At 36.3% G+C, this 26,075-nt stretch overlaps 1 protein-coding gene across 2 annotated transcripts in view; it reads right to left on the bottom strand.

Moving 5' to 3' along the window:
- LOC149833576 (O-glucosyltransferase rumi-like protein (DUF821)) overlaps positions 1 to 26,075 on the bottom strand; it is a 110,750-nt gene that overhangs the window by 53,262 nt on the left and 31,413 nt on the right. For both annotated transcript variants that reach the window (XM_090010874.1, XM_090010875.1), the window contains exon 5: positions 836 to 1,046. In XM_090010874.1, coding sequence (XP_089867000.1) covers positions 836 to 1,046 — 211 coding nt within the window. The remainder of the gene's footprint in view (positions 1 to 835; positions 1,047 to 26,075) is intronic.

Genomic DNA, 26,075 nt, shown 5'->3' with positions numbered 1-26,075 from the left:
TTGTTTCTTGCCTATTTGGATTTTTAGAGAAATTCGTAAAAAGAATCTTTGATTGTTACCCAATACTTCTTATGTTTTTCACAAGATCTGGAGCTTAGTGATGAAGACGACTGCCACAGGGAGCCTACGAGACTGCGTGACTTCTATTGTTTTTGGACTGTATAGCTCAGTGATTTTACACTTTAATTTAAATTTTGTTCTTAGACTTCGATTTTTTATTAATAAAGTTAGTTATTTTGATTGGATGGTTCAATGCAGAGATCCCTTGTGGTTTGGAATATTGTTAAGTATTTGAGGCTCCGGATCCTTGGGTTTTGGTTTCCGCAATTGTTTAGAAAAAAAATCCACTTTGCACGGGGATGAGTTGGGGTGCTTTCTATGACTGGTTACCTAGGATGCCTAGTTTAGATCTTTCGGATATACTGGAAGCATCATGGGCTTCAAATGACTTCTTTTGGAAGACTAAAAGGCAAAAACCATACAAAGTTCCTCGATTTTCAGAGAAATTGCCACTGAAGTTGATTTTCCATAACCTTAAAATTTGCGGGAAAACATTTCTCTCTGCTAAGAATAAAAACAAGCCACCAATAATGCAATGATAATTTCAAAGACTTCATGCATCACTAGGTTGATCTCTGTAAGATGAACCAATCCATGCAGCAAAGTGATGTCTATTAAACATGTATATCTGTATGCTCTGGGCTGGAGACAAGTTTTGAAGCATTCAAGTAGTTTTAGGCATGAAATATCTGAACCAGTTGGCAAGAGAGAAAAAACATAATACATAATAAAAGATGCACAAATTTAGAGTTTTATGGGATATAGCATTTACTACCTCGAAAGGATGCGCATTTCCCCAGTCAACTGCAAACTTTATAGATTGACAAAGCTTTATAGCTCTAACAGGCCAGTAACTTTCTCTCGGCATAAGACCACGACTGAAGAAATCATAGTACCGAGGTGATATGATCATTGGAAGTGAACCACAAGAAAGGATGTATTTCAAACTCACAGACCACGCATAGCCCTCGGCATAGATCTTATATCTGTGAACGAGAATACGAGCACTATTAAAATAATAGCATTATCTAGATAACGAACAATGACAATCAAACCCTTGTATGCACTTCATATTCATGCAAGAATGCATAAAAATTTATGACAAACATTTCTTTTGCAGAAAAACACAGAAGATAATGCTAATCAACCAAGAATAGTAAATTCATGGAGCTTAACTATTTAAACAACAAATAAACCAACACTCTACTCAACTTTAAAATGGTAAAGGATACCATTGATAATCTGAAAAACTAAATCCATGAAAGACATCATGACATCAAATAATTTCTGTTGCTCATAGACTAGTTTGGTGTTGGTAAGAATCTCAGCTGTACTTATAACTTTAGCTAAAGAAGATCTTATTTCATGGGACATGGTTCCTAGCATTCGTTTGCATATATAGTTGACTTTTCAAAATGAGATTCAGTAAACAGACACATTATAACTATAACAAAATGGTTATTCAGGTTCAAAGATTAAAAAAAAAGCATAAGGGAAGAAGCAAGAAAATAGGAAGAAAACTTGAGCTTCATTACTTCAAAGAATGAACAAAATACAACATATAGGGGTCGACCCTTTGGTTATACAAAAAGACAAAAATAATTAACTGCAGGCCTTAATGGTACAATTACAAGGATATCCCTCAAAATAAATATATATACAAAAGATAGAGGGTAGCACAATCACTAGTAATATGAACATTACATTCCTCAACACTCTCCCTCAAACTTGTGATGATGAAAATATAAAAATTCCAAGTTTGAAAATAAATGGTTGGAATGTCTTCAAAGGCAAACTTTTGGTCAAACAATCCACTATCTGACTAGGGGTCCCGATATATGACAATGAAATGATGCTCTCCAAGTAAGATCTGCAAGTGAAGTGACAATCTATCTTAATGTGCTTAGTTTTCTAATGAAACTCCAGGTTTTTAGCTATGTGAATAGCACTCTGGTTGTCACAACGAAAAAGAGTGACACTATCAACCATAACACCCATATCCTCTAAAAGTCATCTCAACTGTATAATCTCTGTTGTGACCCATGTCATAGTGCAATACTCTGCTTCTTCTGTTGTAGAAAAAGCAACTCTATTGTTTTTTACTTTTCCTCGATATCGAAAAATCACCCAAAAATATACAAAACCCTGTGGTGGAATGTTTGTCCTGAGATACTCCTCTAAAACCTCCATCATAGTGAGACCCTCAACTCCAAAGCAGACGAAACAGAAAAGAATAGAGCGTTTTATTTATCTAATGATCCTCAAAATTGTTGTCAAGTGAGACGTGATAGAAATCACATGTACAACTTGAGGGAGGATGAAAATAAGTTGTTATCCACGAATTGGGTCTGGATCCAAGATCCAAACCCAGTCGTGGATAACGACTTATTTTCATCCTCCCTCAAGTTGTACATGGTTTTGAATCATGAACAACTTGTCTTTAAATATCCAAAATCGGTCCTTGATAAGTCCTTTTGTAAACAAGTCAGCAACTTGATCAGCAATCCGAACGAATTCAAGTTCAATTTCCTTCTCTTCGACCTTTTGTCTTACAAAATGTTGATCAATTTCAATATGCTTGGCACGACTGTGGTAGATAGGATTAAATGACATGTTGATGGCACTTTGATTGTCACATAAGAGAGTACATTTAGATATCAATTCTCCTACTTCTGTCAACAGGTGTCTAATCCATGTTACTTCGGCAGTAGCAGCTGCCATTGATCTATATTCAGCTTTTGTGTTCGACCTGGCAATAGCCCTTTGTTTCAACTGCTCCAAGAGACAAGATTTAGGCCAACGAAAACACAATATCCTGAGACTAACCTGCGCTCATCTGGATCTCCTGCCCAGTCTGCATCTGTGTAAACAAGTTCATGCATGTGACGTTCATTCATACTCTTTCTGTACAGAAGGTCATCCCCAATAGTTCCCTTCAAATATCGAAGAATGCGTTTAATAGCTTCCATATGCCCAATATGTGGTTCATGTATCAGGGTGAGTAAAGGTAAGATATTGGAGCATCCCTACTATTCTGTGATATCCTGTAGGGTCCTCATACAAATCTCCATCTTGGGAACTAAGTTTTTGATGAAGTATATTGGGTGTGCTTAGAGGCTTGCAATCTTTCATACCTGCCTTGCTAAGAACATCAATAGTATACTTATGTTGAGTAAGTGTCATGCCTTCAGTAGTTCTGTCAACTTCTACTCCAAGAAAATATCGCAGTTTACCAAGATCCTTCATCTTGAATCTGTGGTTCAGGAGATATTTGACTTGCTCAATATATTCATTAGAGTTACCTATAATGATGATGTCATCTACATATATTAATAACAAGGTAACTGTATCTTTACATTTGAATATGAAAAGAGAATGATCAAGAAGAAACTGACTTAAGTCATATTTCTCTATTTCAAGAGAAAAATTGTCAAAATCGAGAAGCCTGCTTCAAACCATATATAGCTCTCTTTAACCTACACACATATTCTTTGGAGTTCCCTTCTGCGTACCCAATGGGCTGCTCCATATACACTTTCTCCTTCAGAGTTCCATGTAGAAAAGCATTTTCCACATTCAGTTGACTGATAATCCACTGATGCTCAATAGCTAATGATAGTATGATTCGAATAGTGCCCATTTTCACAACCGGACTGAAGGTCTCATCATAGTCTTGTCCTTGTTCCTGAGTGAAGCCCTTGGCAACCAGTCTAGCCTTATATCGCTCAATAGTGTCATCCGGCTTATACTTTATTTTATACACCCACTTAGACCCAACCACATTTCGATCGTGTGGTATGGGAACAATCTCTCAAGTGTCACATTCATGAAGAGCCTCCATTTCTTCGTTCATCGCTTTAATCCATCTTTTAGAATTCGCTGCTTGATAAAATGTTGTGGGCTGATCTTCCTTTCCATGGTGAAATTCTCATAACTAACCCACCTGTCAATAGGATGTCTAGGTCGAGTAGATCTTCTGGGAACAGAGGATGTAACATAAGCAGAAGAAGAATTCATCTCCTTATCAGAGTTGGGAAGAGTCTCCTTCTCACGTCGAGAGTAAACAATGCCTTTATACCTTTTGGGAACCAAGAGTGGTTCTGAAGTGACACTTTCCCGAATCCGTTGTGCAGCATCAGACATGTTTGTCTCATCTCTTTGATTGCATTTTGTAGGACAAACATCATTAATACTAGAAAAGAGATCAGAGTTCAACCAGGGGTGATAAACTTCAATTTCAGGAGAAGTGTTAGCATTGTGGTCAAAATTCAATTCATCAAATACAACATTCCTCAATATTTTGATATGCTTACTCACGGGATCATAGCATATATACCATTTATAATCATCAGCATACCCCACAAATCTGCATTTCAAGGCCTTATTCTAAAACTTGTGCCGCATTGAACTGTCAACATGAACATAACATACACACCCGAATATCGGCAGATCATGATAATTTGGATGAACACCATGTAAAGAAAAATAGGGTGACTTGTTTTCCAAGATATTCATGGGCAATCGGTTTATGATATGAACCGTTGAATGGAAAGCCTATGCCCAGAAGGTAACAGGAAGGTTACTATCATGCATCATGCTCATTGCACTCTCGACAATATGGTGATACTTCCGTTCAGCAATCACATTCTGTTGAGGTGCATGAGGGCAAAACACCCACCTACTTATTCCATTTGTCTGGAGAAAATTAATAAAGTCATTTGAGGAGAATTCACTCCCTCCATCGCATTGGAAACAAAGGATATTATCAGAGAATTGATTTTGAACAAAGGAATGAAAATTCTGAAATAACCGAAAGGTTTCAGATTTACATTTCATAAAGAAAATCCATGTATACCAAGAATAACTATCAACAAAAATGAGATAATATCTGATTCCAGACATGGAAGTAACTGGAGTCGGACCCCAAACATCAGAACAAATAATTTCAAACGGTCTTGAAGCTCTTTTATTAATAGAATGAAATGGAAGAACATGACTCTTACATTGAAGACAACTAGAACATTTTTTATCATTGACATTCAAACTTAGACTGGACTTGAGAATAAGAATGCTGGAAACAAGCTTTTCAATAAAACGACTACTACAATGACCCAAACGACCATGCCAAAGATTCGGCTCAATACATTCAGAAACGCTAAAAACACTCTCAGGAGGAACTGAAGAAGATGATGATGTGAGATTTAAGGTGGAATCAACAGGCTGAGCACGAGTGGAAGGATTCTCTTGAAACACGTACATATTCTCTTATCGTTTTCCTTCAGCGAACGTTTTCCTCGTGTGAAGGTCCTTGACACGAACAGAAAAAAGAGTAAACTCAACTGAAGCATTAATGTCATCTACAAGCTTAGAGACAGAAACAATATTTTTCTTTATATTAGGAACATGAATGACATTTGAAAGAGCAAGAGAAGAATTAGACATAGGAATGCCAGAGTTTCTAATGTGAGAAATACGATGATGAGATCCATCTCCAGTGACTATACTATTTCTACCAACATAAGGAACAAGAGTTAGGAGCTTACCAGCATCACCAGTGACATGAGTGGCTGCACCAGAATCGACATACCAAGTGCCCTGATTATTTTGTTTTAAATTCAATTCAGCTAAGGCAGATAATAATAACTCCTTGACTTCGCCATTGTTCTTCAATTTATCTGACCCCTTTCTTGTCTCTGGTTATTTGCCTCTATTTTGAGGATTAAACCAGCAATTAGCTTTGATATGCCCCATTTTATTGCATAGAAAACACGTAGGTATTGATCTTTGTCTATGCGAATTAGGTAGAACATTGGGTGTAGGTAATATTCCACGACTTCCTAGTTCATTCCTTTCTTAACCCCCCTTTCACGAAAGTCATACCTACCACGTCCTCGCCCATAGGCAACTCCTGTGGCAAGAACATCGTGTGCTCCAACATGAGCATGAGTATCTTCAGAAAATCCCTTCAAGGTCATCTCATATTGTAAAAGCTTGGGACGAAGATCTTCAAATTTACCTAATGTAGGTAAATCTGACAAACACAATAAGGAAGTAACCATCATATGGTAATCAGATCTCAGCCCACTCAGAGTTTGTTGCACCATATCTTTGTCACTAACTGCACATCCCACGATGGCCAATTGATCTGTAATGGTCTTCATCTTGTTCAAGTACTCCATGATAGTCATGGAGTCCTTCCTCAGCATTTGAAACTCCTTTAAAAATAATACTCTAGCCTGAGAAACTTGAGAATATGTCTGAACTAGTCGATGCCATAATTGCATTGCTAAGCAGTCATCTGAAATTGCCACAAGCACTTCCTGTGACAATGTAGATGTGATATAGGCAACCAACGCTTGATCTCGCTTCATCCAGGATACCTACTCTGGATTTCTAACATAGATAATAGAAGGATCTCCCTCACCATTTTTGTCTTCTTGTGGTATAAATTCTGAAGGAGCAGGGACAAAACCATCCAGATGTCCAGAAAGGTCCAGACTTCTTATGAATGGTATGATTTGTCGCTTTCAAGTTAGGAAATTGGAATTGTTCAGTTTCTCAGACACGAGTTGACTAAGAAAGTTTGAGGAAAGACCAGATTGAGAGTGAGAAAATGAGTCCATATTCTATTGAAACTGAAAACAAGAAGGAATAAGAAAACAGGATGAAGAAAGAAGAAAAAGGCTTTAGGGGAGAAAGAAGAAAAAAATCTTTAGGATAAAGTCTTGAAGTGCAAGGTTTTACTATTGAATTCTAATAAGGATCTGAACAGAGATTTAATATCAGAGAATTCCTACATTTTTTTTTAATTGGTAAACCAGAGGCAAAAAATCAGAACTGTGCAGTAAAGAATCTGTTCTGAATAAAATTCAATCAGTAAGAGGTACGTTATTTTCAAAATAACATGTTTTATTTTCAGAATTATGAGGAAATAGACAAACAGTACAAAACAGAGATGGAAATGAGTTCAAAGATGATATTAGTTAATCAAGATAGATCTGGGATCTCGTCCAGATCAGAATCTGATCTGACGTCAATTTGCAAATGAGTTTGACGTGATCCTTTTCAACTCTTGAAATCATGCATAGATCAAAATCTGATCTTACGTGATTATTTTAGCTATGGATGGATAAGATCACGTGCAGTAATGTGAAAGAAAGAATAGTAGGCAATGTGGCAGGAGAAGGAAAATATGAAAAGAGAAGGAAAATATGACAACGTGAACAAATCCAAGTTTTGGATTTTTGGAAATAAGAGAAACACGTTGGCTTGAATAAAGCGGGAAATCAAAATGAGCAATAAGAAAGGGGACAGGAGGAAGAAGAGATCTCGGGTGGATGGTAGATTTAAAGACAAAAGGAATAAAGAGGGAGATTGATAAAAGCAATAAGAAAGGAAACAGGTACCTTAGAAGAAGACAAAGCAGCTTTACCTGATGCTCATAAGAGGAACTGATCTTCAAGATGGGATCTGTGGCTCTGATACCATAATAGAAATCATGGGTTCCTTCATTCATCCACAAGCAACAACACAGAATGGGGAGAGAGAACGTGGCTGCTGGAAAATCCTTAATCAGGGTCTGCAGTCTGTAGCTTATCATTAAATATATGCAAATGTAAGTATTAGGGTACGAAAATACCCATTGCACAATAGGTTAAATTACAAAAGACCATTAATGAGCATGTGACTTAAATAAAACCAAATTGGGTCTGGATCCGAGATCCAAACCCAGTCGTGGATAACGACTTCTTTTCAAGACAATCTAGGAGCACTCATGAATTGACTCACCACATGCACAAAAAAATTGATATCTCGTTTTGAGATGGTCAAGTAAATCAAACTTTCTAACAACTGACATTTCACAGTATAATAATCAAGAAGATCATCATCTGAATGCTTAAATTCGCAGTTGGCTTCCATAAGAGTATCTATTTGCTTCTTATCCTTAGCTAGCCTTGTTTTGTTAATCAAATTAGTTGCATACTTATGTTGAGTTAACAAATAACCTCTTTGAGTATGCAACCTTAAACCCCAAAAAATACTTTTAGCTTGCTCACTTCACCTTCCTGATCATGTTGCTCAAGAAAGGATTGGGTAGGAATTCTCGATGGTCTTCTACTATAGGCAACCCACTCATCTTTTTCAGGATCATCTGGGAAATGAACTAAAAAAAGGAGGAAGTAGACTAAAAAATCACAGTTTGATGCTCACCCTTATAGCATGGCATGTGCTCTAAAAACTCTACATGCCTAGAAGTCCAAACTTTTTTACCACATGATCGAAGCATCTATATCCTTTTTGTCCTTTAGGATATCCAATGAAACAACACTTAATAGTTTTAGGCGACAATTTATCTCCATGTTGAGATGGAACAAGGACAAAATAAGTATTACTAAAAACTAAAAACAAATCATAATCAGACTCTCTTTCAAACTTTTTATGTGGGGACACCCTTCCAATAATCCTTGATGGCATTTGGTTTATCAAATATACTATTGCTTCCACAATTTCAACCCAAAACTCCTTGAGCATTCCACTATTAAACAATAGAGCTCTAGCGGTTTCAAGTATACGTCAGTTCTTTCTCTCAGCAACTTCATTTTGTTCTGGTGTATATGGACATGAACTCTGATGTATTATTCCTTTCTCCATGAAGAACTCATGCAAATTATGCCCTACATACTCTTTCCCTAAATCTAAGAGAAGAATCTTCGCTTTAATTGCAAATTGAGTCTCAATATACACACAAAATTTCTTAAAGATATCAAACAATTCACTCTTATTTTACATAAAATATATCCATGTATATCTAGTAAAATCATCAATAAATGCCACTGAAGTATGCAGAAATGTAAAACAAGAATGCTAAAGCATTCACAATGTCCAACAACGGACAAGCACTAAGGCACAAGAGAGAGATAAGAGAAGTCCACTATGGGACAATACAAAAGGCCTTTTAAAAAAGCTACACACATAAAAAATACGAAATATTTATTGTAGAGGAGCTCAAAAGCTTAAGAATACAAGAGAGGGAAATCTCCTATTTATACAAAAAGGGAGCCATTGGGGGTCCCAACGATTATATGTAGGACCCCCAATGCTTCAAATAAAAAGCATTTAAAAAAATAGAAAATTGTCCTATTTAATAAAAATAGTTGTTTCTAAAACAACTATGTGAAATGACAAAAATACCCCTATCGAGTACTTCACGTATATGTGTGTGTGTGAGAGAGAGTACATGTATTTTAATACCCTCCTCAAACTTTATGGGGAGATGATCGAAAGTTTGCTAAGCAGGAAAATAAAACGGAGAGCAAGAAGGGCTTTAGTGAAAAAGTCTTACAATTGATATTCTGATGTGACATATCGTAAGGTAATTGTGCCTCTCAAATATTCATCACAAACACAGTGGCAATTCATCTCTATGTGCTTGGTGCGCTCAAGGAAGGTATGATTGCTGGCAATATAAATTGCACTTTTGTTGTGGCAGCACAGCTTCGAAGGTCCAGAGATGTCTACACCCATATCTTTGAGAAAACTTCGTATCCACACGAGTTCCATTGTGGTGGTTGCCATAGCCTTGTATTCAGTGGAAGACAACGAGACTTTTTGTTGCTTGCATTTCCAGGCAATTAAAGAATCTTATAAAAATACATAAAAAAAAGTAGTTGAGATTCTATCATTAGGATTACCTCCCCAATCAGCATCACTATAAGCAAGTAAATTTAATGAGAATGAGAATAAAAATAGCCCTTTCGTGATGGTATTTTTGATGTATCTAAATGCTTAAACTGGCTGGCAGAGTGAACGACATGCGCAATATCTGGTCTGGTAATGGACAGATAAGTGAGAGAACCAATGAGTTGTATGTAGGGAGTGAGATCTTCTAAAAGAACCCCATCCTCGAGTCTTAATTTTGCATTGATCATTTCAAGAGTTTCCACCTTCTTGTCATCTGAAATTCTAGATTTAGAACATATATCTGCAGCAAGCTTCATTTGTGAGAGTATATATCCTCGAGTAGAATATGCAACTTTAATTCCTAAGAAATATCTTAAGAATCCTAAGTCAGACATATCAAAGCTATCTTTTAACATATTTTTAACATTACAAATACCAACTTGATCATTGTCTGTAATAATCATATCATCGACATAAAGTAAAAGAACAATAATACTAGTTCTTGCATTTTTCACAAAGAGAGTAGTGTCAGTATAACATAAACCAAAACCCAGTTTAATCATGACATTACTAAATCTATCATACCAAGCCTTGAGAGCTTGCTTAAGGCCATATAATGCTTTTAAAAGTTTAAGATTTTGACTTTGTCCAATGTTAAATCTCGACGGAGGATCCATACAGACTTCTTCGTTTAGTTTTTCATTAAGGAAAGCATTTTTCACATCTAATTGATATATAGGTCATTTTTTAGTTGATGTTACAGCTATTAAGGTTCTAACACTAGTCATTCTTGCTACGGGTGCAAAGGTTTCTTCATAATCAATACCATATTCTTGTGAATATCCCTTAGCTACTAATTTTGCTTTCTATCGTTTTAAAGATCCATCAGTCTTAGTTTTAACTTTAAAAACCCACCGGCATCCAATAGGTTTTTTGTTTGAAGAAAGTTTAACTATTTTCCAAGTGTTAGCCTTTTTTAAAGCATCTAGTTCAATTTTCATGGCTTTAATCTAATGAGGCATATTTTTTGCTTGATTATAATGTGCGGGCTCATGATATGAATGTAAGGTTATCAAACAAGCCCTATAATTCGGTGTAAGTGATTCATATGATACAAACCTATTTGGTGGAATGGATTCTCTAGAAGATCGCCTAAGAGAGGTTTCTTCTATAGATTCATTATTTTGAGAATATTTTTCTAGAGCACTAATAGGTTTATTTTGTTCACGCCGGGTATAAACATGGAGATTTTTATTAATGATGTCATCACTACTTGGTGATGTTTCAATATTGGATACTTCATGATGTGTATCATCTATTATTTCAAAATGATTCAAAGAATCATCATACATATCTTTCGTTGGAGAAAGATCATATAAGAACATATAGTCAATTTTATCTTTCTTATCAAGTTTTTCAAAACCATTTTCATCTTCTAGGAAGGTCATATCTTTTGAAACATAAAGTTTATTATTTTTGTAATCAAAGCATCTATATCTTTTTTTATTTTCACCATATCCAAGGAAAATACATTCAATCGCCTTTGGAGACAACTTATCTCTTTTATGCAAGAGGACAAAGCACTTGCAACAAAAAATATGAAAGCGATTGAAATCGGGTGCAAATTTAAAAGGCTTTTCATAAGGAGAGATATTTTTCAAATTTGATGATGGCATACGATTTATTAAATAGGTGGAAGTTAAAACGGCTTCGGCCCAAAATTTCTTATGAATATTTTTGGAAATAAGCAATGTTCTAGCGGTTTCTATAATATGCCTATGTTTTCTTTCCGCTAGCCTGTTTGTTGTAGAGTTCTAGGACATGATCTTTAATGGCAAATTTCACTTTGCTTTAAGTAATCTTAAAAATCATTGGATAGATATTCTCCACCCGAATTAGATCTAAGAATAGATATGTTACTTTGAAATTGTTTTTAAACTTTCATGCAAAATTCTTTAAAGAAAGAAAAAGTTCTGATTTAAGATTAAGGAAATAAATCCACACATATCTAGTAAAGTCATCAATGAATGTTACGTAATATGAATAACCACATTTAGATATAACCGGAGATGGACCCCAAACATCTGAGTGCACCAATTCAAAAGGTCTTATTGAGATAAATGTCCGAGTTGGAAATAGAATAGACTTCATTTTTCAAAAAATGCATTCTTTGCAATTTATATCTTTTTCTTTACAAAATTTGTTTCCAAAAGAAAAAAGAAACATTTTAGAGTAATTGGATGTTAAGTCTTTTATGCCAAGTTTCAATACTTTTATCTTGGACATAAGTACAAAAAGAGTTTGTAAGAAGAGTCAAATGATCCATGTAGTAGATGTCTCCCTTCCTATGGCCTTACCCAATCCACTTCCCGGGCTGGAAATCTTGCACTAAGCAACTATTAGATGAGAAAGATAAAGATATTTCACATCCATGATCGACAATTTGGGAAACCGAAAAAAGATTTAGGTTTAATTTTGGAACCACTCTTACTTTTGGAACGAAAAAGTTTTGAAAAAAATTAGAATCTAGTGTTCTTATACCTTTTATTTTTAGAAAAGTACCATCGGACGTAGAGACACAAGATATTTTTGAATTGGTGCATATATCGATTAAAGCATTTTCATGAGGTGTCATATGAAAAGATACTTCAGAATCTAGAATCCAAGAATACGTACAAGGTGGTGATGTAGAGGCAATGGCGGCACCCGATATAGAGGAGGTAGCCTTGAGTATTTGTTGAAGAGCCATGGATATTTGTCCAAGAGTTTCTTTGAGATCCCCGCTCTTGCCTTTATCTTCCTTTTTGGTGGTGGATTCTTCAACGGAAGCCACCTTAGGCTTGAAAGTTTCACTTAATTTTGGGCAAGCGGGTTTAATATGACCCGGCTCATAGCAACGATGACATACAATCATCTTTCTACCTTCATTATAGTTTTCTTGTTTTCCAAAATGTTGTGGTTTGTATGTTTTGACATTGTTGTCGGGTTTAGACGCGGCAAGGACTTCATCTACATTCTTACTCATGCCAAGCCGAGTTTCTTCTCAAGTAATTTCGGCAATGGCATCTTCCAAAGGAGGAAGAGTGAATCTATGAAGGAGTGAAGATCTTACTTATTCAAATTTGGGACGAAGCCCAAATAAAAATTAAAACAATCTTTCATGTTCCATTTGTTTTTGTCTAAGTTCAACATCCTCCATAGCCACCCAGTTAGGCTCCAAAAGAGTCAACTCATCCCATAAAGGATTTAGAGCACTATAATAATCTTGAATGCTCAAATCCCCTTGCTTAATGGTTCTCACCTTTTCTTGTAAAAAGTAGACTCTTGCAAGATCTTTTTGGGTATGCATACCCTTCATAAAGAACCAAGCCTCATTGGCTCGGTGAAATTTAGCTATATTCGCACATACCTTGAGTTCAACGTCATTCATAAACCATGTAAGAATTTTTGCATGATTGCTTTCCCAACCCTCCACCTTTCTTTGATGTTCTTCAATTGCTTTGAGGCGAGCATCTCCCTCAAGAGCCTTTTCTTGACCTCCTTCGATCTTGGTGATCTTTAGTTGGGGTTCTGGAATAGAACCCATTACATAACTCCAAAGTTTCTTTCCTTTGACATTATTCTCTATTGCGGATGCCCACATCATGATGTTCTTGCCATTGAACTTGAAGGATAGGTCAATTTTTATTTCATTGCACCAACAAAGAATAGAGAGGAATGTCACGATTTTACCTTTCAATAATCGTATGGCTCTGATACTATATAATGAAGTATGCGAAAATGTAAAACAAGAATGCTAATGCATTCACAATGTCCAACAATGGACAAGCACTAAGGCACAAGAGAGAGATAAGAGAAGTCCACTATAGGACAATACAAAAGGCCTTTTAAAAAGGCTACACACAAAAAAATATGAAATCTTTATTGTAGAGGAGCTCAAAAGCTTAAGAATACAAGAGGGGGAATCCCCTATTTATACAAAAAAAGAAGAGCAAAAAGGGAGCCATTAGGGGCTCCCACATATTGTTGTTGGGAGCCCCCAATGGTCATATTTATGACTGTTGGGGGTCCCAACAATTATATGTGGGACCCCCAATGCTTCAAATAAAAAGCATTTAAAAAAAAAGATAAAAAATAAAATAGAAAAATGTCCTATTTAATAAAAATAGTTGTTTCTAAAATAACTATGTGAAATGACAAAAATACCCCTATCGGGTACTTCACACACACACACATATATATATATATATATATATATGTGAGTACATGTATTTTAACAGCCACAAACTACATGGACCCTCATTTTGACATCACAAGGGATGGATCCCAAACATCAAATGAATAAGATCAAAAGGATAAGCAAACTTAACCTCTTTAAGGCTAAATGAGAGAGCATGACCCTTGGATAACCTACAACTCGCAAGACTTAACCTCACCAAACACACTCTATATACAACTAACACTCTCTATATACAACTATTAGCTAAAAGATAACAAAAATTGCAACCTAGAGCTAGACACATGACCCAACCGTTGGTGACACAAGATAGATGACTCTAAAACTTTAGCACCGACACTATGCCTATCTATACCTCCAAAACCCTGGTCCAACTGATCAAGAAAATAAAGATGGCCTCGCCTATGCCTAGTCTCAATCTTTTCCAATGATAACTGATTCTGCACAAAACAGCAATCAAGGGTGAAAACTACATCATAAATAGTATTTAGATTAGAAAAAATAGTAATAAAAAAATAGTAGGACTATTGATACACAAGCTAAATACAAGAGATAAGAAGAAATCCCCCCCCCATATATTTAATCCCTTATGCCAAAAGAAACTTGCCTGTGTAGTTATACACTGCCGGTCCCAAGCCCGAATAAAGGAGGAGGGTTGCGGTAGGCCTGTGACAGCCAGCATAAAAACTTTGTCATATCCTATGAAAATGAACCAATATGAGAATTTCGTTGGGGCGTTCCCTACTGAGCGACGCGCTGTACTCTCTAGGCCCGGAGGCAGTGATAAATGTGCAAGGGTTGCTAGGTCGTCGCCCAGAAGCGACGCGTCACACCGGCGCCCGGGTGTGGTGTCAAATAGGCAAGGGTTCCCTCGCTTTGTTGGACGGGTGGGGGTAAAGAAGTTAGTCCAAGACCATAAAATTAGGTTAGCCACTTGGAACATAGGGTCTTTAACAGGTAAGTTGGTAGAGTTAGTATATGTTATGTGTAGGAGAAAGATTGATATTTTATGTCTTCAAGAGACCAAATGGGTAGGTGAGAAAGCTAAAGTGATAGAACCTTGGGGATATAAGATTTGGTATACAGGAATAAATAGGAATAGGAATGGAGTAGGGATTGTTATGAGTCGTCAGTTTATAGATAATGTAGTTGAGGTCCGTAGGAAGGGTGATAGAATTTTACTTATTAAATTAGTATTAGGTACGGATATTATTAATATTATTAGTGTTTATGCACCTCAAGTAGGTTTAGATGATTCCATTAAGCATCAATTTTGGGAAGATTTAGATGGAGTAGTACAAGAGACATCTTATGGAGAAAAGCTTTTCATCGGCGGTGACCTTAATGGACATGTAGGCATTAGTAGGGATGGATTTGAGAATATCCATGGAGGCTATGGTATAGGAGAAAGAAATGAAAGTGGAGAAAGGATTTTAGATTTTTGTTTATCCTATGATATGATCTTAGCAAACACTTGGTTTAGGAAGAGGGAGTCTCACCTAGTAACATTTAAAAGTGGGGTTAATACGAGTCAGATAGATTTTTTCCTACTTAGAAAGAGAGATAGGGGTTGTTGCATCGATTGTAAGGTTATACCAGGAGAAAGTGTAGCTACACAACATAGAGTCTTAATTTTAGATCTTAGAATTAGACAATGCCGCAAAAGGGATAGACATAGGATAGATCCTAGAATTAAGTGGTGGGCACTGAAAGGAGCTAAACAATGAATGTTTGAAGAGCAGGTAGTTAAGGAAGTTGATTGGTGTCTCGAGGAGGATTCAGAATCAATGTGGAATAAGATAGCGGGTGGTATGAGAAAAGTAGCTAAGGAGGTATTGGGTGAGTCTAAAGGCGGTGCACCACTAGGTAAGGATACATCATGGTGGAACGAGGATGTCAAATTAGCTATTAAGGTTAAAAGAGAGTGTTATAGAAATCTAAGTAAGAGTCGTGATAATGAGAATTTGGAGAAGTATATGATAGCAAAGAAGGAAGCTAAAAAAGTTGTTCGAAACGCGAGGGCTAAGGTATATAAGGAGGTTTATGACAAGTTGGATACCAAAGAAGGCGAGAAGGATATTTATAGGCTTGCAAAGATGAGAGATAGGAAATCGAAGGATTTGGGTATGGTTAGATGTATCAAAGATGAAACGCAAAGGGTTTTAGTCAAAGATGAGGAGATTAAGGAGAGATGGAAAGATTATTTTGATAAGCTATTTAATGATAGTCATGCTCAAGATCTTGGAGACTTCTCCATTCCTTTTCATGAGATAAATCGTGACTTCATGCGCAAGATTCAAAAGAAAGAAATTGCAGAGGCTTTGAAGAAAATGAAATCAAGAAGGGCAGTTGGCCCAGATGGTATACCTATCGAGGCTTGGAAATGCTTGGGAGAGAAAGGTTTAGAATGGTTGACAAATCTTTTTAACTTGATTTGGCGAACAAATAAGATGCCTAATGAGTGGAGGAAGAGTACTTTGGTGCCTTTATATAAGAATAAGGGTGATATACAAGATTGCACAAACTATCGTGGTATAAAACTCATGAGTCATACTATGAAACTTTGAGAGAGGGTGATTGAGTCTAGGTTGAGGAAGGTTGTCATGATATCGGAGAATCAATTTGGTTTTATGCCTGGAAGATCAACTATGGAAGCTATACATCTTCTTAGACAACTTATTGAAAGATATAGAGAGAGGAACAAAGATTTGCATATGGTTTTTATTGATTTAGAGAAGGCATACGATAGAGTACCTAGGGACGTTCTCTGGTGGACAATGATGAAGAAAGGTGTTTCTCTCAAGTACATTAGTATAATTAAAGATATGTATGAAGGAGTAGTAACCAATGTCCGCACTTGTGGAGGGGTGACAACCAATTTTCCGATAACGGTTGGGTTACATCAAGGATATGCTTTAAGCCCTTTCCTATTTGCGATAGTGATGGATGAGCTTACGAGATCAATTCAAGAAAATGTACCGTGGTGTATGTTGTTTGCTGATGATATTGTTTTGATTGATGAGTCTAGAGCTGGGGTTAATGCTAAGTTAGAATTATGGAGACAGACATTGGAAGCTAGAGGTTTTAAGTTGAGTAAGAGTAAGACTGAATATATGGAATGTCGGTTTAGTAAGCAACGAAGTAGTGATGGGAGTGTAGTGAAGCTTGGTGAGCAAGATATACCGGTGAATGATTATTTCAAATATTTGGGATCCATCATTCAAAAGTATGGAGAAATTGATGGAGATGTAAATCATAGGATAAAGGTTGGGTGGATGAAATGGAAAAGTGCTACTGGAGTGCTGTGCGATCGTAGAATGCCATTGCGGTTGAAGGGAAAGTTTTATAGGACGACTATTAGACCCGCTTTACTTTATGGTACGGAATGTTGGGCTGCCAAGAGACATCATATTCAAAAAATGAGTGTAGCTGAGATGCGGATGCTTAGATGGATGTGTGGAAATACAATAAAAGATAAGATTCGGAACGAAGAGATACGTAAGAAGGTAGGTGTTGCACCCATTGAAAATAAGATGCGAGAGAATCGTTTACGGTGGTTTGGACATATTCGGCGAAGGCCTAATGATGCTCCAGTTAGAAGGTTGGAGAAATGGGAAAATATATTAGTTAAAAGAGGTCGGGGTAGGCCTAGGAAGACTTGGATGGAGATGATAGGAAAGGATATGAATGCTTTGAACCTCACCGAGGACATGGCGTTGGATAGAAATGATTGGAGGAAAAGGATTCATGTGGAAGACCCAAAATGAATTTCTTTTTTGGTTCATATCGCTGACCCCAATTGTTTTGGGATGAAGGCGTAGTTGTTGTTGTTGTTGTTGTTGTTGTATGCCAAAAGAAACTTGCAACACCAACCCCACTCGTAACTCCATCAATCACTCGTCGATCAAAAAGCAAGTTCTAACTGCTGAAGAGATTGGAGCATAGAAGACCACTGTGGACTAAGAGAACTTTTGACTCCACCATTGGAATGGACGAAGCTCCCTATAATGGGTTACTCGCACACCCTTTGGCTTAGGCTAGCAATGACTATAAGAGTGAAAATTTCATTATAATTAAGGCATGAAACGCTCATCTGGCATTCCATTCTTAACCTCCACCCGTTTCCTTTTGATCTCTCTTCACTAAGTGATCAGTCCCAGCTTGAATTTTAAATAAAATGTTTGACGAGAGAAAGTAGTAAGAGGTTGTGGAGCTCTCTCCTTTAGAAGTTTTTTATGGAAGCTTCCCACTACCCCAATCCATGCAGCAACATTATCTAGCTAGTCGTAAATTTTCCTAAGATAACCCATGTAGTCTAAAATGGATTTATTCTCCTTGTAATTCAACAACTGCATGACATTTGCCACAGGAACTTGAGCATATGATTTATGCAAGGCATTCCATAAATCAAAGCATAGAGGGAGCCCAACCACCTGAGATAATATGCCCTTTGGCGATGTAGAATTTATTCATCCAATCTGCCCTTGATCACGAAATAATTGTTCTTCACATGCCAGATTGAGAGCCATAATCACCTCCTTTGTTCCATCACTTTTACTTCTTCAACCTAGGTGGGGCCTTGCCATTACCATTTATGTGACCCATCAACTGAAATAATTTAATAATTCAACTTGATATGGACTTTGGGACAAGTTATTTAGAAAGCCATATGAGAAGGAAGAGGATGTGAAAATGTCTTCAAAGAGACAACATACATAAGAACACTAAGTTCTTAACGAGAAATATGTGCACAAAGGCACAATAAGAACACTTTGAACAAATGTGCACAACGGCACAATACATTCAAGAGAGCACAAATGCACAAAGGCATAAAAAATATGAATCTTTATTGAAGAAATGAGAGAGCTTTTGCTAAAAAGCTTAAAAGCTTAAAAGTTACAAAGGGGGAAGACCAGAGTTACCGGAAGCGCCTACCCCTCACTTTCCCCTCGCTTCCCCCTTTTTCATTTTTTTTTGTAGTTTTATTTTTTTCGCTTCCCCCTCGCTTCCGGTTCGCTTCCGAGACGGTTCGTAATTTTCTTCTAAGTCATCTCATGCTTCCCGCTTCCTAAAATTTTGAAAGTGCCTCGCTTCCCGCTCCCGCTTCCTCAATTGGTAACTCTGGGGAAGACCCCTATTTATAATACCCAAATGGAGACCTTGGAGGGGCTCCATATAGACGTTAGAGCCCCTCCAACGGTCACAATTATGACTGTTGGAGGGGTATGTGGCCCCCCTAAGGCTAGAAAGAAGGAAAAAAATAAAAGAAAAGAAAGAATAAAAAATAAAAAGTGCAATCATATTCCAAGGAAAATATGCGTAAAATGTAGAAATGACAGTTTTACCCTTAAAGGGTATTACAAAAATTATATAATATATATAATACATTTTAACATCCCCTCTCAAACTTACGGTGTGATGACCGAAAGTTTGCTAAAAAGAAAATTGAATCTAGGGGAACAAACCGCCTTAGTGAAAAAGTCTGTTAGTTGGTATTCTGATGTCACATAAGTAGATCAATGACATTATTTAGATATTTTCCTCTAACATAGTGGGAGTCCATCTCAATATGCTTCGTGCGGTCATGAAAAGTGTGATTCTTTGCAATATATATTGCACTTTTGTTGTCACAGCATAACTTAGTAGGCCCTTGAACATGAACTCCCATATCGTCCAACAACTGCCGAATACAAACAATTTTCATGGTTGTAGTTGTCATTGCTCGGTACTCGGCCTCCGTAGAAGATATGAACACCTTCTGTTGTTTGTTACATCTTCATGAAACCAAAGATTCACCTAAAAAAATACAAAAATCAGTGGTGGAGTGACAGTTATTTGAGTCACCTCCCCAATCAGAATCAGTATAGGCAATTAAATTTAACTCAGAAGATAAGATAAAAATACTCCCTTATTTATGGACCCTTTCACATATCCGATAATCTGAAGAACAACACATATGAACTGATGTAGGTACATGTTGAAATTGGCTTGCAACATGCACTGCATGAGAGATATCTAGTCTGGTGATGCTAAGATACCATCAATGAACCAACTAGTTGTTTGTAAGGAGTAGGATTTTCTAAAAGAATCCCATTATCAATCTTCATCTTTGTCCCTACCACTTCAAGAGTTTCACAAGTTTTGTCATCTAAAATACCTGACCTATCAATAACCTCATAAGCAAGCTTAGTTTGGGACAAAAAATAACCCATGTGAGAATAGTCAACTTCAATGCCCAGAAAATATGTTAGAAAACCTAAGTCTGACATTTCAAATTTTTCCGTTAGAGTAGACTTGATGCTCTTGATTCCTACTGCATCATCACCTGTAATCAACTTATAATAACAAAAGTACAATACCTGTTTTAGATTTCTTGACAAATAAAGCAATGTCAGTGTAGCATGAGACAAAACCATTTTCTACCATTATGCTGGTAAATCGATCATATCAAGCCTCGGGAGCTTGTTTTAAACCATAAAGAGTTTTTCGTAGGCGAAGCACTTTATCTTTAGGGATCTTCATACCTAGAAGAGCATCCATATACACTTCTTCATTAAGATCACCATTCAAAAAAGCATTTTTGACATCTATTTGATAAATGTTTCATTTTTTAATTGAAAAATAGTAATAAAACATTTAACTTTAACCATACGCGCAACGGGGGCAAATGTCTCAACATAGTCTATTCCATATTCTTGACTATACCATTTGACAACTAAGTGTGCTTTATATCTTTCAAGAGATCCATCACTCTTAGTTTTGATTTTGAAAACCCATCTACACCCTATAGTTTTCTTACCACTAGAAAGATTTTGAAATCCTATGTCTTAGCTTTCCTAAGAGCTCTAAGTTCACTATCCATAGCTTCTATCCATTCAACACTCTTCTTGGCTTCTTCAAAGTTTTTAGGCTCCACATACGAGTGAATGGCGATAAGACAAGCTCTATATCTAGGTGAAAATGAATCATAGGATATAAACCTAGAAGGAACTTTTCTAGTCCTTTCGGTTCTTCGAGGATTTATCTCATGTGAAGAGGTAGATTCACTAGGTTCACTATATTTTTCAATTGCACTTCTAAAAATGCTTTTATCTCTATGGGTATAAGTGATAGAATCACTAGATGTTCTTTCTTCAATATGATGATCGGTAGATTGATGAGAAGAGTTGTTATTTTCTTCTACTTTATTATCACTAAGATCATTATATGTGAATCCATCATTACTAGAAACATCATCATCTGTAGACAATAATTCAAACAAGAAGGAATAGTCGACATTCTCTTCGTGAGGTTCACATTTTTCAAAACCACTAATGTTTTACAAAAAGGTTACATTTTTAGACACATATAATTTGTCATTCTTAATATCATAACATCGAAACCCTTTTTGAGTTTCGAAATATCCAAGAAATGCACAAGGAATGACTTTTGGTGAGAGTTTGTCATTTTTATCCATAAGAACAAAACATTTGCATCCAAAAATTCTCAATCTATTGTAGTCGGGTTATTTTTTATATAATATTTCAAAAGGTGAAATTTTATTTAAATTTTTGGATGGAAGAGGATTTATAAGATAAACGGATGCAAGGGCTGCCTCGGCCCAAAATCTTTTTGGAATGTTTTGAGAAATAAGGTTCTAGTGGTTTTAATCAAGGTTGTTAAATGTGATGAGGCGAAGCGAGGCGTTGAGCATGTTATGAAGCGAGGCGTAAGCCTCGAGGCGTTGAAGCGTAAGCTTCATGATCAAAATAATAAAATATATAATATTAATAAAATAATAAAAATTTTAAATAAGAACCACTAATTTGCTTTTAGTTATTTTAGTACAAAATCATAAGAAAATAAAATAAAGATGTTTAAAGAAAGGCAAGATAAGCAGTAAGAGGACACTGATTTTTCATTTTTAATTAATAAAACTTATTTTTGATATTTGATAGATAAACTTACATTTTTAGTGGAACACTATTAAAAGGCATTAAAATCATATTAAATATAAAAGTAATGTTTTAAATTTTGGGCTTATGAAGCTGAACCGTTTATCTAACCGGATCTGTTTGCATCAAGACCGAACTCGAGTCCATATTGAATCTTGCCATCATCAGATTCATCACTGATCTCTGCATCTGCCATTAACTGATCGGGGCCGGACAGGGAGGTGACGTCAAAATCGACAGGTTAAGCTAAATTTACAAGCAAACAGGCTGAGCTGAGCAGAAACTAGGCTCGACCCATCAAAGCCCACCAAGAACCCACCTCCCTCCAAGCTCTAGGATAGCCGACCCCCAGCACCCCCACAATGCATGAGCGAGTGCACCCTAGCCGTCCATCTTACCAACTCTAAGATGGACGGTCGACAGGTTCTCAAACCACAAACCTCTCCTTTTTAACACTGCACCACCCTCTCACCTGTACTCACAAGCAAGGTATGGACGACAACGACATTTTCCTATTCTCAGGGGCATAATGATCAAATAAGCCTTTGATTGCACAATGTCGCACGTGACCCAACTACAAAAAAAACCTTCATTAAGCCACCACTCTGAAGTCTGAACTAACCTTACATTTCAGTATGCTTCAGGTATTGAGTATGCGCCTCAGTACCTTGAGCCTGCGCCTCGCCTCTGAGGTGTACGCTTCAGGTACTGAGGCGTACGCCTCTCACAACACTGGTTTTAATAATATGTCTATGTTTTCTTTCGGCTAAATTATTTTGCTGAGGTGTTTTAGGACAAAACTTTTGATGAACAATTATGTAATTTTCAAGATAATTTTTTAACTCATTTGAGAGGTACTCACCTCCGAAGTCTGTTTTAAGAATCTTTAAGTTTCCATTAAATTGGTTCTTAATCATCATGTGATATGTTTTAAATGATGAAAAAACCTCATGTTTATGTTTAAGAAAGTATATCCAACAATATCTAGAGTAATCATCAACAAAAATAACATAATATGCAAACCCTCTTTTTGATATAAGGGGTGTCGGTCCCAATACATCCGAATGAAAAAGTTCAAATGGTTTGGTTGTAAATATGGATCTTCATTTAAAAAGCAAGCTTCTCATTTTCCCAAGAATACAATCATCTCAAGTGAAATCACTTTTACAAAGATCTTTAACAAAATGTAAATAAGAAAGCTTGATGACGTTGGAATGCCCAAGTCTTTTGTGTCAAACATTTATATCTTTATGTTGGGCAATATTACAAAAAGAGTTCTTTAGTATTTGAAGAAAATTCACGTAGTATAGATCTCCCTTCCTAGAGTCTTCCCCAATCAACTCCCCGGACCGGCGATCCTGTATCCAACATTTGTTAGATGAAAATTTTATATCACAACCATGGTCCAAGAGTTGAGACTGAAAGCAAATTTAAATTAAGTTTTGGTATAAATCTAATTTTAGGAATAAAAAATCTTTGATTTTCAAAATTTTCAATTCCTTTGACTTCAAGAGAAGTGACATCCGCGGTTGAAACAAAAGATGGAGATACATTTTTTGAATATTCGGAAAGAGAGAAAATATTTGGAGTCATATCAAAGAAAGCACCCGAATCTAAAAGACAAGAAGTCTTATCGAGAGGAGAGAAGGTTGACATGGCGGCCCCGAAAATTGCTCCTTTGAGAAGAGGTTGAAGCGCTTCCACGATTTGACTCAGAGATAGAGCTCCATTAGTGGAAGCAAATGAACCTTCTTCCATATGTGGTTGAAATGTAGCCATAGTCACCATCTTCTTCCATTTTGGACACACCGGTTTAATGTGTCCCGGTTCTTTGCAAAAATGATATATAGTTTTGCTATAATCTTTTCTTCTATTTTGGCCACTATTTTCTCTCGCTCCTTGATTTTGATTTTTAAAATGAGGGGGTTTGTATGTTTTCAAGTTATTCCCCAGCCTAGAAACGACATATATTCCTTCATTTTTTCCTTTGTTTAAGGGCATCACAAGAACACTTGGATTGATTTTGCTCAATCTTATACGAGTTTCTTCTCCACTTAGCTTGGTAAGAACATCTTCAAGTGGTGGAGAAGTGAAACAAGATAGAAGGAAAGATCTTATTTGTTCAAATTCGGGTCTAAGCCCATTCAAAAAATTTTAAAACCGATCTTCTTCCAATTGCTTGTGTCGAAACTCAATAGCTTCTCCACTCCATTTTGGTTCAAGCATAGCAAGTTCATCCCAAATAGAGGATAGTTCCGCGAAATACTCTCCAATAGTCAATTCGCCTTCTTGAAGGGTCAAAGCTCTTTTTTGAAGATAATATTTATGGGACAAATCCCTTGAGGTATACATCCTCTCAAGATATTCTCATACTTGAGACGTCTTCTTAAATTTCAAGATATTTGCATTAATTCTAGTCTCAACCGAAGAAAAAAATCATGAGAGAATCTTGTAGTTTTTCATCTCCCATTCTTCATGCTTTTTGTTATACTCTTCAAATGCTTTTGCTCTCTCTTCTCCATCAAGAACCTTTATATCTCCTTTTTCAACTATAGTAATTTTTGGATCGGGTTCTGAAATTGTACCTTAGATGTAACCCCAAAGTCTCTTACTCTTGATGTAAGCTTCCATATTACCGGCCCAAACATGATAGTTTGACCCATTAATCTTGAAACCAAGAGAAAAATTGAGTCTTTTTCGGCCATTTGAGGAGCTTTTTATGAGAGACAAGAGAAGCCTTTAATAAATAAAGCACAACGGGTCTTTCTTTATGCTTGTTGTAGCATGTCTTCACTAGATGCGGATTGCAAAAGCTCTTCACGCCAAAACACAAGAATGAAGTGTGGGCACAACTTTCGAGGTGACCACCTGTGATACCATGTGAAAATGTATTCAAAGAGACAACATACATAAGAACAAAGTTATTAATGAGAAACACATGCACAAAGGCACAATAAGAACACTTTGAACAAATGTTTACAAAGGCACAATACATTCAAGAGAGCACAAATGCACAAAGGCATAAAAAATATCAATCTTTATTGAAGAAATGAGAGAGCTTTTGCTAAAAAGCTTAAAAGTTACAAAGGGGGAAGACCCCTATTTATAATACCCAAATGGAGACCTTGGAGGGGCCCAAAGTCTATATGTGGGCCCCCCAAGGCAAAGAAAAAGGAAAAAAAGAAAAGGAAAATAAAAAAGAAAGAAAAAAAGAAAAAGTACAATCATATTCCAAGGAGAATATGCGTAAAATATAGAAATGACAGTTTTACCCTTAAAGGGTATTACAAAAATTATATATATAATATATATATATATATAGATCCATATACATAATATATATGTGTATGTATATATATATCTATATATATATATATATATATATATATATATTTAGAATACATTTTAATAGAGGATTCAAATTAGGGACATGAGCAATATGAGAAAGAAGAAGGGTGGAATTAGGAACATGAGCAGCATGTGGAGTGTTTGGAGAAGTCACATGAGCTGATGTAGATGAAGAATTCGGTTTCTCCATTGCTGGTCATCAACAACATCAATTGATAACCCAAATACTTTTCTTCTTTCTCCTTTCTTTCTGAATCACTCCTTTTGGCAGAGAAATCACAGCAGATGTTGTAGCAGAAATAGAACACTAGCTGAGTATAGAACAGAGATCAGAAATCTGACATCAACACAATGGTTGCTGGCATCAGCAATGAAGGTCCTGATATCAATTTCAAACTTGAAATTTCAATTTCATATCTAGATATATGATGAGAGGAATGGAAAACAAGAGGAAAGAAAAGAAAATCAATGGGGGAACGAAAAGGGGTTACTTGAAGATAAAGGAAAGAGAAGGATAAGATGGAGAGAATGAAGACTGACAAAGAAAATAATAGGAAAATTTTCATCTAGGGATCAACCTTTTGCCCTTATTTCCAAAAACAGGCCTCACATTTCTGAAATTCTTGATGAGTTTCAGGTTTTCTGGAAATTGCCAAACAGAGACCTACCATTACCAATATCAGGAATTCAGAAACCCAAGAAACCTAAGGTACCTACTTGGCAGTTTTCAAGAAACCTGTGGCCCATATCAGGAAATTCAGAAAATTGAAGCCCATTTTTGGATTTAGGGGAAAAAGATTGGTGCCTTGATGGAA

Source organism: Nuphar pumila, chromosome 6 (assembly GCF_984573655.1).
Source record: "Nuphar pumila chromosome 6, dmNupPumi1.hap1.1, whole genome shotgun sequence".
Taxonomy (NCBI): domain Eukaryota; kingdom Viridiplantae; phylum Streptophyta; class Magnoliopsida; order Nymphaeales; family Nymphaeaceae; genus Nuphar; species Nuphar pumila.
The sequence above is the reverse complement of the archived record's forward strand: the minus strand, read 5'-3'. Positions and strand labels throughout refer to the sequence as shown.